Source organism: Falco peregrinus, chromosome 4 (assembly GCF_023634155.1).
Source record: "Falco peregrinus isolate bFalPer1 chromosome 4, bFalPer1.pri, whole genome shotgun sequence".
NCBI lineage: Eukaryota > Metazoa > Chordata > Aves > Falconiformes > Falconidae > Falco > Falco peregrinus.
The window spans coordinates 103,258,451-103,273,091 of NC_073724.1; the positions used below are offsets into that span (position 1 = coordinate 103,258,451).

Consider the following 14,641-nt stretch of genomic DNA (forward strand, 5'->3'; position numbering starts at 1 on the left):
TTGAGTGTATCTATGCATACCTAGAGATTAATATGCACCATTGTCTTATAAGGATTTTATAGGCCTGCATTTTCAGGTGTTCCAAACATACTAGATTTCATGACTTTACTGAGAGTTGAGATACACCATGGTATGACTTCTACATTACAAAGAGTTCAGAATACCATGAAAAAAGAAGTGATTTCACACAATTGTAAGAGCGTATTTGTTGATATTCAAAGTTTCTGTGTTTGTCTGGGTTAAAAAGATGAGCAGCATATAGGAAGACATGTTCAAGTTTATTCCATTAAAGCATGTGTTATGCTGCATAACCAAACTTCTTTTTGTAACTTTAAGATACTAAATTTGTTGTCATTGTCATTTACTAGCAACAACTTCTATTCACAGGGTGTTAGAACAGCACAAACTGACAAAAGAACAGTGGGAAGAAAGGATACAAAACTGGCACGAAGAGCACAGAGGAATGTTAAGGTAATTATGTAAAAAATGTTCCAAGACCTTTAAGGGTTTTTATTATTATTGGGATGTATTTGGGGAGGTGGCATATTTTATTTGGCAACTGCTTGCTTTTACTTTGACCGGGGTAGGCGGTTATCAAAAACTTCCATGAAAGCTTCAGTGAGGTTTGAGATTCCAGTTAGGTTATTGGCTTACTTACATGATTTCTGGTAAGGTTGTCAAGTGCCTTTGACCACAGTTGTCTGCCTTTTAAAACATATTTAGTATTTCCTTTGCTCACAAGGTGAAAAGACAAAGTGTGATGATTGGACTGTACTTTGGTATTACACTGTAGAGCTCTATAAGTAGCTTGAGTCAATGTACGTGTGAATTTCAAAGAGAGATGTAATTACAAACCAAATTTTACACTAGTTATTCTGCAGTTCCCTTATTCCTGCAATGTACTTTTGATTTTTCTACACTATGCCGTTTTTTTCTTCTTTCATCAGGGAAGATTCTATGATGGAATACCTTAAGATAGCACAAGACTTGGAAATGTATGGAGTCAACTATTTTGAAATAAAGAATAAAAAAGGAACTGAATTGTGGCTAGGAGTTGATGCTTTGGGTCTGAATATTTATGAGCATGATGATAAGTAAGTGGCTAATACTAATTTTGCAGTTCTGTCCTAGGAGGTTCTATCTGAGATTACAGAAAAACCACCCTATTGTGTGTTAAATAACATCTAGCAAAACAGATTCTCAAAGACCTTCTAATCTACGTAAAAAATACAAAAAGAGATATAGATGTTAACTGCCAGAGTATTTGAATCTTGAACATCAAATACAGATGCAAAAGAAGGGAAAGGAAGAGCAGTTCTGTGTAAACTGAATTTTATGTTGCTTAATATGGCTATATGGTAGCTAGACCATCTTTATATGGCTTCTTTCTGTACCTTTCCTTCCCTCAAGACTTTCTTTTCAGTCACGATGAAAAGGACATTGAGAAGCTGAGCAACATATTTAATGAGAAACATTTTGTAAAAGCAGTAAATAGAGTTATAGCTGTTAGAGCATGAAAACCTATGAGGTGAAAGCTTTTAGACATCAAAGAAAATAGATTAATCTTGTGTCCTGATAAAGAGATCAAACATTCTGTGCTACTTGAAGAGAGGTAAAGGTGAAATGTACAAAATCTGAAGAATCTGAGAACAGAACAACAAACTTATTCTTTTGTTTCTTTCCAAACACTTGTTAATAACATCTGATATCAACAGTCCTTTCACAGTGATTTGAAGTTAAAACATGATATGTCAAAACCCAGATAACACCTGTCAACTGAACTGAAACTTAATGTTCTTCAATGTATACATACTCTGTAACAAAATTCTCTAAGCCTTAATTGCCATTAGATGGCAATATAACTCCTGAAAAAAGGAAATATTCAGAAAGCATTCAGATCAGATGAACAATCAACCAATTTTAGTATTCTTTAACTCCTGATAGTTAGCAATTAAATGCTTAAACTTTCCCTAATGCTTGCAATTAAGATAATATGAATTGAAAAAACTTTCTGTGCTCATAGAGAGAAATATTTACAGTTATGCAGTTGTTGTGTAACACTGTAATAGTTTCCGAACTGAATTTATTTTATTTGAGATGCAGGGGAAACACATTTAACTTGAACTTTAGAAATGTAATAACACATATCTTGCATCTGAGTTTAAATAAAGTACAACATTGCTGAAGGCTAATTTAATTTAGTCTTTGAAATGTTGTAACTTTTCTCAAATTTAAATATTCTTTTAATTGAAAATAGAATTATCAATAGCTTATAAAGAATCAGTACATGATTATGATGTTTTGCATCTATTAAATGGTAGTAAAATAAGTCACAAATAAAAGTTTCTTCTGTTACAGTGCCATGTAGTTTATATTCGTTTGATGGAATAAGGTGTAAAAAAACCAAGAAAAAAGTCTAGCAAAATATGCTTGAATGGTTGTTAAGTTTTGTAAATGTAACTGAGGGTGATAGTGAAAATGGTGCAGAGTTAAGATTTAGTAGATGTAAATAAAATGCATATCTTCAGTGCTTCTAATGAGAACTTTTTCTCTTTGAAGGCTGACACCCAAGATTGGTTTCCCTTGGAGTGAAATAAGAAACATCTCTTTTAACGACAAAAAATTTGTCATAAAGCCAATTGACAAAAAGGCCCCTGTAAGTAGTGTGTAGAATAGTATGCCTTTGTATATGAAAAGATTTAAGCCTGCAGGGACTTGCTCTGGTATTATGGCATGAGTATATTTTTTTTGTGCCATTTATTATTCTAATTGGTAGAATAGTCAGAAAGCAAAAGGATATTTTTATTTTCGAAGTATTGTCATGTCATGTTTATTTTCTGTCTTCATTCTGGTTGATACTTTTAAGATTGCTGCTTTTTTTTAAAATTTAAGTCAACTAATGTTTCGTGTTGTGTTGAAAAGATGCTAAATTCTCTGGCCTCCCACCTATATTTTTCTTTTTTTTGTATTACAGGGGCACATTTCATGAGACTTTCTAGGTCAAAACTCTTCAGAAGTAAGAGTAGAGAACAGTCTTACTTTTTCAGAAGTGTAGCTAGTTTACAAAAGATAATTTTTATTTAACCTCCACAAGGAGGCATCCAGGTGTAATTTTGAATTTATCTTGCAAGTTCCTGACAGTAACTAGATGTATAGATTATGGTGTTGGATTGCTCAGAGGATGAATGTCAAAATACTTTTAAGTTTAAATTTAAAAAATGCAAGCATGCAGTAATGGTTTGAATCTTGTCACAACTGTATTTTTAGATTAATGGATTTGCTGAAATTATTTTTGCTAGGATTTTGTTTTTTATGCACCCCGACTGAGAATTAACAAGCGAATTTTGGCACTGTGTATGGGAAATCATGAATTGTACATGAGGAGGAGGAAACCTGATACAATTGAAGTGCAACAGATGAAGGCCCAAGCTAGAGAGGAGAAACATCAGAAACAATTGGAAAGGTAATTAACAAACTTCCGTGAAAGAGAAAAAAATTCTTCTACCCTTTTAAGAAAACTAAGTCATAGAATATCAGACATCTTAGCATTCTAGAAAAAAGAGCTGCTTTTCTTTCTGTAATATGTGAGCAGGCTTGTGGAGTGGCTTGGCTCACCTGTCTTAATAGAAAGCGGTATCGGTTTTGAGCTTTCAGCATAGTAATAGTAGCTGTACCCTTGTTTCTCATGTTTTTGTGAAACAGGCTTAACTCTGTTGCTTGATCCTTAGGGACATTTATACTCTACGGGTGAACGTTTAAAGCAAGTTCAGAATGTCATGGCTTACCTTTTGTATATTTTAAAAAATACTGTTACCATTTCTAGTCCAGATGGAACATCATGTCTAAAATGCAGGTGTAATTGTGGATTTACCTGGTCGAACCATAACCAATGTTGCTAATCAATTCTGTTCATAAATTGGTTTTATGCAAAGTATTTTGAAGCAGAAATTTGGTGGTTCTTGCATTGTAAACAGAATTTGAAACACTTAAAATAACGTGCTTCTGCTGTAGTTGAGTAAACTGAAAAACAGGCTACTAGCATCCTTAGACTAGAATTTAATCTGAGGTTAGAAAAACTTTTACTATTTTTTTTTTCAGGGCACAATTAGAAAATGAGAAGAAAAAGAGGGAGATGGCAGAAAAAGAAAAGGAAAGAATAGAGCGTGAAAAGGAAGAATTAATGGAACGCTTAAGACAAATCGAGGAACAAACAATGAAAGCTCAGAAAGGTGAGCTCTTACTGGTCCTGGATTTCTTATATCTGATAACAATATTTAGTTCAGTTCCACAGTTCTGCTGGTATGTGTGGGTTTTTGTTGCTTTTTGTGTTTTATTTATTTATTTTACTAATAATAACAAGAATTTAGTGGTGTATTATTTGAGAGATTATTTTTCAGTGTTAAGAGTTATGAGATGGTATGCATGTATATGTGTGTATATTAGGAATTGGTTTTATATTACAAATATAGCAAAAGTTTCACTCTAATAAAAAGGAAATGAATGTTTACACAGTTCAACTCAGAATTATGAAGTGCTTGAAGTGCTGAAAACCTGGAGCTGGAGGGAACAGGGAAATTGGAGAGGAAAATTCAAAGTATTTCCTTTTAGGATTTTGTTGAATTTAACTTTTCATTTGGGTTGTTCCTTCATTTTCCTATTCCCTTATAAGTCTTGAGAATTTTAAAACTAAAATCTTGTCAGTTTTTAGTGAATTAATGTGGTTTCACCAATCACAGCTCTGTGTTGAACCACCCCATAGAGTCCCTGCTGCTGCTCCTTCCCAGTTGCTCCTCTCCATGTTCTTGTTTTGCTTCAGGTTGGGTTCACCTTCATAAAAGTTTTTTTCCTCTCATGTTCATAACTGTTGGCTTCAGGCATTATAGAGAGAATTACTGACTAAACCTGTGCACATAAATAACATGTGCCTGGCACTGTTCTCCAGCTCTGCCCCTGCATTTTTCAGTCTTTCAGTGCAGAACAGGTTGGACACATCCAGACAGGTAACACGTGAACTGTGCCTTGGAATTGTTTAAGTGAGAGCTATTTAGTTCAGCACAAAACAGTGTCAGGGTGATTCTAAAGGTTTAACGATATATATGCTTTCTCATAACTTCTGTAAGCGATATAGTGTAACTTCTGATTCAATATATAATGTTTATGTGTTGCTGGTCTTTTTAGCTTTCTATTCACATATGGAAAAGGGTTTATATAAATGATGTCTGCATTCTTTAGTTGACTTGGTAGTTACGTGTTCTCCATCTTCACAGAAAGATTTTGAGTAGCATTTTTAAACATTTATGCATTTTATTTCATTTGCTAAGTACTGCTTTAGTACAACTCCACATACTTGTAATACCGTTCATTTAATTTTGTAACTGAAGTCATAGACCTCAGAAACAAATGGAAGAATATTGATTACACGAGACGTACTTAAAACTACAAGTGTAAAGATTAAGCATGTGTCAGCATACCTGGGGAGGAGCTTTTATGGTATTAAAGCCTGTGGTGAAGGGTAAATGGATCGTTCCATTAACTGAGCAGTTGTTTAGGTTTTCTGGTGAAGGAATCTATGGCAGCTGTGCCTAGACAAAAACATAGTGGAAAATTTGTCATTAAAGTCAGCAAGGAACTTCAGGAGGAGTTTTTTTCATAGTCACTTCATTTTGCACATCAGAGGAATGTATTTTGCCTGTGCAAATCTTACCTTGCAGAACTGGTAGATTATTACTACGTCCTATTTCACTCAAGGTTGTTCTGCCCTTTAGATTGCAGTATTTTGCTAACCAGGCAGCTAGACAAATATTATCGCTCCCTTGATCTGAAATTTTCCTGTTTGCATCTTTTTGGCTCTGTTCTACAGAGTTTTTCTGACCCTTCCAATGGGTCTTAGACCATTGTGCTGGAGGCACGTGCCTAAATTGCCTAAGTTGCATTAAGGAGTCTTTGTCAGGCATTTCAATAGAATAGAAGAGGGGCTTGCTCTTTTACTGAAAGAGTATGATTCAATGTATATAAAGTCTCCTTAGTAGTAAGAGTGAGGGCATATGTGCATATACGTACAAATACATGTACATGTATTTGGGTGTTTACTTTTATCAGTGAGGTGATTAATTTTCTGAAATGCTGGGCTGTGATAACTGTCAGGTGAGATGAAGTATATCCAAAGTATGTCTTGCTGGGGATGGAGGGAATCAAGCACAGAGCATAGCTTCAGGTAACATGCTCAACAGCTCTTCATAGCTTGAGGCAGCCTTGTAAGTCTTTGTCATCTTTCTACGTTATTTTAAGTGTGTTACAGTTGTTATCTGTGTTATGTATGAGGAAGAGCTAGGTAGTAATACCTTATCTGCAAACGTTCCTTTTGGCAGAGCTAGAGGAGCAGACTAGGAGAGCTCTAGAACTGGATCAAGAACGAAAGCGTGCAAAAGAGGAAGCAGAGCGGCTGGAAAAAGAGCGTCGAGCAGCTGAGGAAGCTAAAGCTGCTCTAGCCAAGCAGGCAGCTGATCAGATGAAGAACCAGGAGCAGCTAGTAAGAAGCTTTAACCCTATTTAAACCTTTTGAAACAAGTTGGAAAAGATAATTGAGAATTTAGCCTTTATTCTTGATTATATCTGTTTTGTCAAATGGCTAAGCATATTGAAACACATGTAAAAGTATGGAAAATACTGTTACGGATTGTCATGAGAACTTTTTTAGAAAACTGCATTGGATTTGCCAGTTTTTGCAAGTAAAAAATAGAACCCCAGAGCTGTAGGAAATTAAATGAAGTGGACATTTCAGAGTGACAACACTTATTACATTCTCCTTCTAATAGTGTCAGGCTTATTCAGCTAAGAACAAGAGTAGCTTCCTTCTGCAGTCCACTGGGAAGCCTGTTCTCTGAGGCAGGTCTGTTCTGAAGCTTGGTGGTGGTGGTGGTGGTGAGTTGGTGACACTGTAGTTTGGGGTTTTGAAGGGTTTTTGGGGGGGTCAGTGGGTGGGGTTTTTTGCCTCTGTTTCCAGCATTTACAGTATCTTCTCAAATTCTGTGCTAGACTACTTCTGAATCAAGATTTGCATGTAATAACTGAGAAAGGCATGAAAATAGAACAAATGATTTCTCAACTGTAAAACAGCTTTCGATTTTCTGTAAACGTAGGACACAATTCTGAAGGCAAGATTTAGCTTAATAATACTGAGAGTGTGGTCCAGAATTATAATCTTATTGGTGGAACTATTAAAATTGTATTAAACTGAAATAGCCCTAAATGCTGGTTTGTAACTACAGCTTGCTCTTTTCCACCAGGCTTTGGAAGTGCAAAGACAATTTTTTTTTTTTTTTTTGGACTTATTTCCATCTGGCAAGAGTATAGACTCATTCCCTCTGTCATGTATGCTTAAAATTTTGGTTTTTAGCAGAGAAGTGATGGATGGTACTCTTTTCAAGTCGGATCACAGCAAAGGCTCTGCTTTCTTCCACTGCACAGCCAAAATGATGCCAAATTAAAACTTCTATTTGATTTGTTTGTTTCAGGCAGCAGAACTTGCTGAATTCACTGCCAAGATTGCACTTCTAGAGGAGGCCAAGAAAAAAAAAGAAGAGGAAGCCTCAGAATGGCAGCACAAAGTAATGAGCTCATGCTGTGTGAAGTCAGAACTTCAAAGAAACTAAGGGAAATGAGCATGGAAATCCCACTGGAAGTCCATGGGGTTGAATCTCTCCCTTTCCCCGTAGGCTTCAGAGAAGCCTTTCTTAAAGGTTTTTGTTCTCCAGTCTACTGAAGCCAGCCTATACTTCTATTTAGCTAATTTCTTCATATTAAATAGTCATGATGGGGGGAAATTCTCATCAAAGGTATGGTCAAAGATTTGAAATGGTTTCCTTATGTATGGCGATGAAATCGGTTGGAGCTTTGTGTTGGAAAAGAAAACACCTCAGGGGGGAGGTGTATAAAATCATGAGTCGTGGTGAAAAGACAAACCAGAACAGTAACAAAGGCACATCAAAGGCAACTGGACAACAGTTTAAAGCAAAATAGTATTTTTTTTCTCAAAATCTGCAATTAGCTGTGGGATGTGAATACTGCTTGTGTGGACAGATTTAAAAAGTGATGAACAAATTCTGGTTGAATATGAAATTTGGAGACATTACCTTTGATTTAGGAAGTCCCTGAGCCTCAAATTTCAGGAGGCTAGGAGAGCTCTAAAGCAATCAGTATAACTGCCCTACTCTCTCATCCTTCTCTTGTCTACTGCTGGAAATAGCTGGGCAGTACAGCTGGTTTTGAGTCATGTCTTTTTTTACCCTGCATTCCTATTTAAAAATTTTCAGTGCTTAAGCTTGTAGTGTCATTTATAAAGGACAGTTTCTGTGTGTCAGAAAACATCATTTTTCTGAAAATTCATAAATAATTTTTTAAAATGCTAAATACTCTTTACTATATTTAGGCTTTTGCAGCACAAGAGGACTTGGAAAAAACCAAAGAAGAACTGAAATCTGTGATGTCTGCTCCTCCTCCACCTCCTCCCCCGCCAGTTATTCCTCCAACAGAGAATGAACATGATGAACATGATGAGAACAATGCTGAAGCCAGTGCAGAACTGTCTTCTGATGGTGTCATGAATCACAGGAGTGAGGAAGAACGGGTAACAGAAACACAGAAAAATGAACGTGTTAAGAAACAGCTCCAGGTAATGAAGATTCATAGCTGTATCCACGTAATTCAGGCTTTGGGTTTTCATTCATTATTTGTCAAAAGTCTCATTGAAATTACAGTGTGCCAAGGGAACATCCTTTTTGTAATTTACTAGGTTTATTACTAATTTACCAACGAATATCATTCATAGTGTTCTAGAAGCAGAACAGATAAAAAGATTGGATGTAAGATTGTGCTTTACAGCTTAAAAGTACTAGAATGTTGTCACATTGGACAGTAAACATTTCTAATAATTATTTAATGTCCAGGACACTAAATGTTAACACATAATGCCTTCCTTTCTCAATACTGAACTTCGTGAAGTGGTATGAACAGGTGCTTGCTTAATAATAGTATTTGTTGTGTTTGCAATCATTCACAACTGTTGTAAATGCAAAAACTGAATTATGCCCATTTTGGATTAATCTCATTTCCTTGAAACAGAGCATTTCCTCCTAGACTAGTCTTACCCCTCAAAGTATAATAATCTATGTTAGTTGCAACCCTTTGCTTTGTTATGAAATGTCTGTTTGGGAAGGAATAAAAGAAATGGAAAGCTGCTTCTTTTTCTGGCAGCAATATCTTAGTAGTGTGTATGTGTAATATCCTTTTTGCTAAGTCAGTTGCTGAACAGGATAAGGGAGATAAACAAGAGCTGTCTTTACTCAAGCAGAAACTGAAAAACAAGGTCATTCTCCTGCTTTATCCTGCTAGTCCCTTTCTTCTTGGATGTTATGGCATGAGGCCGTTTTTTTCTTAGTTTGATGCCCACACTTGCGTAAGGAAAGAATCCTGTTTTCTCTTTCCCTCTGCAGTCTTTCTGATACACCTCACAACTTGAGTTACTGAACAGCACAACAAGCATTTCATAGGTTGGCATTCAAGAAATCCTTATCCAAGTTGCAGAACAGTTGTTATCAGAAATTCCAGAACCATTAGAAGATTAGTCAAAGCACTTAAATGTAAATATTTTATTCAACAGGCTTTAAGTTCTGAGTTGGCTCAAGCCAGAGATGAAACCAAGAAAACACAAAATGATGTCCTTCATGCTGAGAATGTTAAAGCAGGCCGTGATAAGTACAAGACTCTTCGACAAATCCGACAAGGCAATACAAAGCAGCGTATTGATGAGTTTGAAGCAATGTGAGAGCTGTTACTTTGCATATATGTTCCTCGTAAAGCTGAACCACCAACAGAGAAAAAAGCAGGCCTTTGCAGATTTGATGGATTGCACCCCATTTTGCCAAAGCACTTAATACCAGTTTGACTACAGTGGCTAGAAGACAAATTTAGGGAAAGCTATTCAACCACAAGGCAGTCTGTCATCCCTAGGTTTCTTGGGGGGGAGGAGGGTGTGGAGAATGATAGCAGTTTTTTCCCAATCATGTTTTCAGTTTGTTTCCTTTTTTTTTCTTTTTTTCCCTTTGGAAACTGATGTGAAGTATATAATGACTGACAAGTGTATATATTGCTTAAAAATTAAGAAATAGAAGAATGGAACTGAACCTAAACTGGATAGGTGCTATTTTAGTATGAAGTTTAAAACTACATTTTTCGATGTAGCTACACCATTAAGAGTTTGATATTGCTGACTTTTAGGTTTGGTGGTTTTGTGGGTTATGTTTTTTTTCCTCCCAAGTGAAATTCTTTGGTGTTTCATGTCCTGTCATCATTGATGGTTTTCTTTGCCTGCCTGTTCACAAAGGTCTGGATGGCAGGTGGTAGTTCCAGGAAATATTTTTAAATGGAACACTACCTGTGGGCAGCGCATGGCTGCCGATAGGCTTGAATAAGTATTGCTTTTCCTAGGTGATCCTTTACAGATGTGCAAAACGTTCTAATGCAGCAAAGGAAAACAAAAATGCAAAACTTCATGTGCTATTTGCTTGTAATTATTTTATTTGCAGTAGAGAGACCTGGACCTTTCTGGCAAGGGAGCATATGAAAACATCAGTCCCAGGGAGGGGACAGTATCCTACCTCACTACTATGTACATGATGACTGGTCCTTCAAACACCATGAAAAAAACTGTTTGAAATTGACTTATCGCTACACAGTGATATCATAGAATGCTAGGAGCCTTTATTCCTAGGATTTTGTTTTACTTTAAGATGGATTTATAGTGCTAAATACTGTCTTAACTGCCTTATGAATTTAAATTGTAAAAGCATCTTTTGTGTTTTAAAGCTGTAATGTGTCACTGGTATACTATCTCCTGGGAGGGGTGCAGATGTGGATGTCAGTTAATTTGGTTTCAAGTTTCCAAATACAAAACGAAAGTTCCCAGAATTGAAGTAAAAGTGTTCATAGCTTCAGTTTTCAGTGAAGCTAGTATTGTAATTGTCATAATGATATCAGATCATTGTTTAATAACTCCTTTCCCTCTTGGAAAAAAAAAATACTTTTTTGAGAAACTTACTTAGAAATTGAACTTTAGATTTACAGTTAACGTGGACTGCAGTTATTACTTTTGTTACAGTACTCTAGTAAATGTCTACAGTGGAAGAACCCTGCTTTCTCTGAGGATGGTTCAGCTCTCTTCTGTTTGATATTATGCACTCATAAATTTACACTTATCTATTAAAATTTGCCATTTTATTAAACATTTTTTTCATGCACAATAGGTTTAAATTTCTTATGAACAATTCAACTGAGGTTTTTTTTTTATTTTGCAGAGTTAAAGATTGGCTATGTGGGGTGACATCATGAAAATAAAATAAAGATACGTTAATATATTTTTGGTTTGTGGGGCTAAACATATCTGGTTGACCTTGAAGACTGATGTGCGGATGGTGTGCACATGCTTCAAAATGCTGCTTGGTGGAAGCTAGTGTTTCTACTTGCAGTGCATTGTAAGAACAGGTTTTGTTTCATAGGCTTCATACACTGAAGCTTAAGCAAATTTCTAAAGTATTTGAACAGTTTGCCATGGCAGGTGAAATACTGTGCTTCCAGTGAGTTTTCATTTTTCCCTGGAAAGTGTGCACTAACACTGATACATCAGTTTCAGTGTTGGGAAAAAATAGCAGTAAAGTTTGTTGTTCATAAATCTACAATATCTAGATTAGGGCTAAATGGATTAGATCCATTTATAAAGCTGTGTGATTTTTTTTTTTTTTTTCTAAACAACCAGGAACAACCATTTGTAATATGGATTTTCATGATGAACAAAGTGGTAATAGCTGCTGTCACCAGCTGTTGGGAACACTTACTGGTGCAGAAATACTAAGAATACATTTAATGATTACTTGGTGAAGTAATTTTCCACATGCTTTTTCCTTTAGCATCATGTTTTGTGTTGTACAATTAAGCTACAATTACATCTACTATTTTGGATAACATTCATTGGTTAACAATAAAGAGATACAGTTAATTTCTCTGAGGTCCATTGTTGTTATTTAATGCCCTTTATTTCTGACAGCTTTACTAAACACACTGTAATAGCCTTTTTCCAGAGCAGTATACACAAATTTTGATCATCTTTTGTTTCATGCTCTGGTCAGAATGAAATAAAAAAAAATACTCAAATTGTATCCCTAGAGGTGGTACTCTGCTTAAGAAATTACCACATACAGCTGGGAGGAATCACTGGTGATTGATTGTTGATTCAAAACAGGATGTGAATCATCAGAGCAAATTGTCTCTCGAGAACAGAGGGTAATTCAGCCATGTAAGGGCTCTATCGGTAATGTAAGAACTTTCAATCACTTGCTACATATTGCTTAGCCCCTGGTTAAGTGAAGTTTAGTTTAACAGGTCAATGTCTAAAGCATCGAGAAACCTTGACATGTTTTTTTGATGCTGCACGTTATAGTGGGTCGTGCTGTCAAATACATGCATGGCCGTATGTTTTAGGTAATGGCAAGTTTATGGGCTTTCACCTGTCTAGTACACTTGGAGAAGGCAGGAACAGTCCTGTGTAAGTAGGTATACAAACTAATGTGCTAAGCAGCTCTCAGAAATTAGATCTCCTCTCAGGTGACATTCCATTCTGTCTTGTATTTGTTTGGCCTTTCACTCAATACAAGCACATGACTCTTTTTGTTACTCCATATGGCAGAATTGCTATGATGCATCGTTAAAAGTATCAAGTACATGTTTTAATTCATATTTCTAGTTTATACTTTCTTGGAGTCCCTCCTGCTGAAGCAGTAGATTTGAGGTTTCTCACTTGTTAGAGAGCGTCTGTGTAGGTATGTAATTTCAGAATATTGTGCTTAAAAGGCGAGGTAAGTGCTTTTGAAAGGTTTATATAAAATGTGCTCTTGAGGTGGGGAGAAAAGGATGCAAAATAATTCCGGCTTGTAAACAGGGGCACTAATATAATCACCCAACATGCCTCGATGTGAAACAAGATGTTCTGTCTCACTGAAGTAGTCCCCTCTGCACATCAAAACCTACATTTTTCTGTTGGTTGTACTCTTCGAGTATGTTTCTTGTATACTGAGATTATTTTTTCCAAAATGGAAAGAAATTAATGTCTGACTTTTTAAACGCAGTTTGGAAAGCATTATTGTGCTTTTTGCCTCTTTCTTAAAACATGTTCTCTAGGGCTGTTCCTGCTTAAGCACCTCTGAGGAAAAAGGAGGTTTGTTCTAAATGAAACATTTTAAACTTATAATTGAGGTACTTTCTCCATAGGTTTTCTTAAGTTTTTAAAAGAACTAATCATTTAGATCTATATTTTAAAACCTTTTGTTTTTGTAAAGGAACTTTATGCAAGCATTTTCTATATCTGTTTCCACGTGGATAATCTAAAAAGTTGTTCTCCAAGACATCAGATTAGTTTCAAGAATTGGGGATTGTAACAAAGATGTATCTCAGTGGGATGAGGTTGTTGATGCCAGTGCTTATAAATGTACTGAGTAAAAATATCAACAGAAGAAATTTGAAAGCTTCCTTGCCAAAGAGCAAAGTTCACTTACTAATAGAAGTTGTCTCATACACACAACTTAATGTATCTTGGCCGGGTGATAAGATTTTCATGGAAAATGTAGTAAGTGTCAATGGATCAGCATACAAGCTGTGGCAATTTCTTTGTCCCCCTCAGAGCACGTTCCGTTGTTTGTGCTTAGAGATGGAGAGTACCTGCCTCCCAGCTGAAATCCCAGGCTGCCTGGTCAGCTGTGTGGGTGGCTAGGAGATGGCTCTGGCTGGCCACCGTGGGCATCTGCCAGGTGGTGTGTCCCTCTGCTCTGCTGAGCAGGCCAGTGCCAATTCTTGCCTCAACCAACTGGTCTGCAAGCATGTGAGTTTTACGTGACAGGTCCTTTTCCCAGGTTGGGGACCCAGTCAGCAGCAAGAAGGGGCTCGGGGCTGAAAGGGATGGCGTAATGGTGAAAAGTAATGGTAGAAGGCTGTAAGGAGGAAGAAAAAAACCCCAAACCCAAGCAAAACAAAACCAAAACACAGATGTGGTAAGCTAGAATCCTTAACTGGCCCATTTACTTGTGTTGAGAACTCCTGTTCAGTGTACTATTGCAGCATCCGTAAATTCACCGTGTGTGACCAGTAATTCGTTCAGCAAATTGAGCAGTCAGTTTGCTGGAGGGAGTTGCGCTTTTCATTTCACAGAGGTGAGCCCTGTTTTATAGGCGTAGGCCAGTTACCCGATTTTGGTTTGATTCACGGTGTCTGTCACTTGTGTTCACTTTACTACCTGCAGACTCCGAGCTGATAAACTGCTCCTTTGGAGTGCAGTTAAAGAAACTTCAACTTGTTTTGCTTTTTCCCCCTTCCATGCGAAGAGGCTGCTGACATGTCAAATGTATGTGTTTCGTTTATGTGAATAAATTGGACTCACCAAAGCCCAAAGAGCCTGCCTGCTCTGCTGCCCCCCAACCTCCAGTCCCAAACCATCACATTTATTCACAAGAAGGGACCGCTATATTTGCAGCAGTGGCTGCAATACTCTATAGGTACTCAGGAAGAGATAGATTATGCCCACACAGCTCATAGTTCAGGG

The 14,641-nt window shown here is 36.7% G+C and overlaps 1 protein-coding gene across 1 annotated transcript in view; it reads left to right on the plus strand.

Annotated features, from left to right (window-relative positions):
* Nucleotides 1-12,049, plus strand: part of RDX (radixin) — a 41,510-nt gene extending 29,461 nt beyond the window's left edge. Inside the window, exons 6-14 of the mRNA XM_055802535.1 lie at nt 388-471; nt 948-1,094; nt 2,560-2,656; nt 3,300-3,463; nt 4,099-4,229; nt 6,369-6,529; nt 7,515-7,607; nt 8,429-8,671; nt 9,659-12,049. Of these exons, the coding sequence (XP_055658510.1) occupies nt 388-471; nt 948-1,094; nt 2,560-2,656; nt 3,300-3,463; nt 4,099-4,229; nt 6,369-6,529; nt 7,515-7,607; nt 8,429-8,671; nt 9,659-9,823 (1,285 nt within the window). The 3' untranslated portion in view covers nt 9,824-12,049. The remainder of the gene's footprint in view (nt 1-387; nt 472-947; nt 1,095-2,559; nt 2,657-3,299; nt 3,464-4,098; nt 4,230-6,368; nt 6,530-7,514; nt 7,608-8,428; nt 8,672-9,658) is intronic.
* Nucleotides 12,050-14,641: the final 2,592 nt, after the last annotated feature.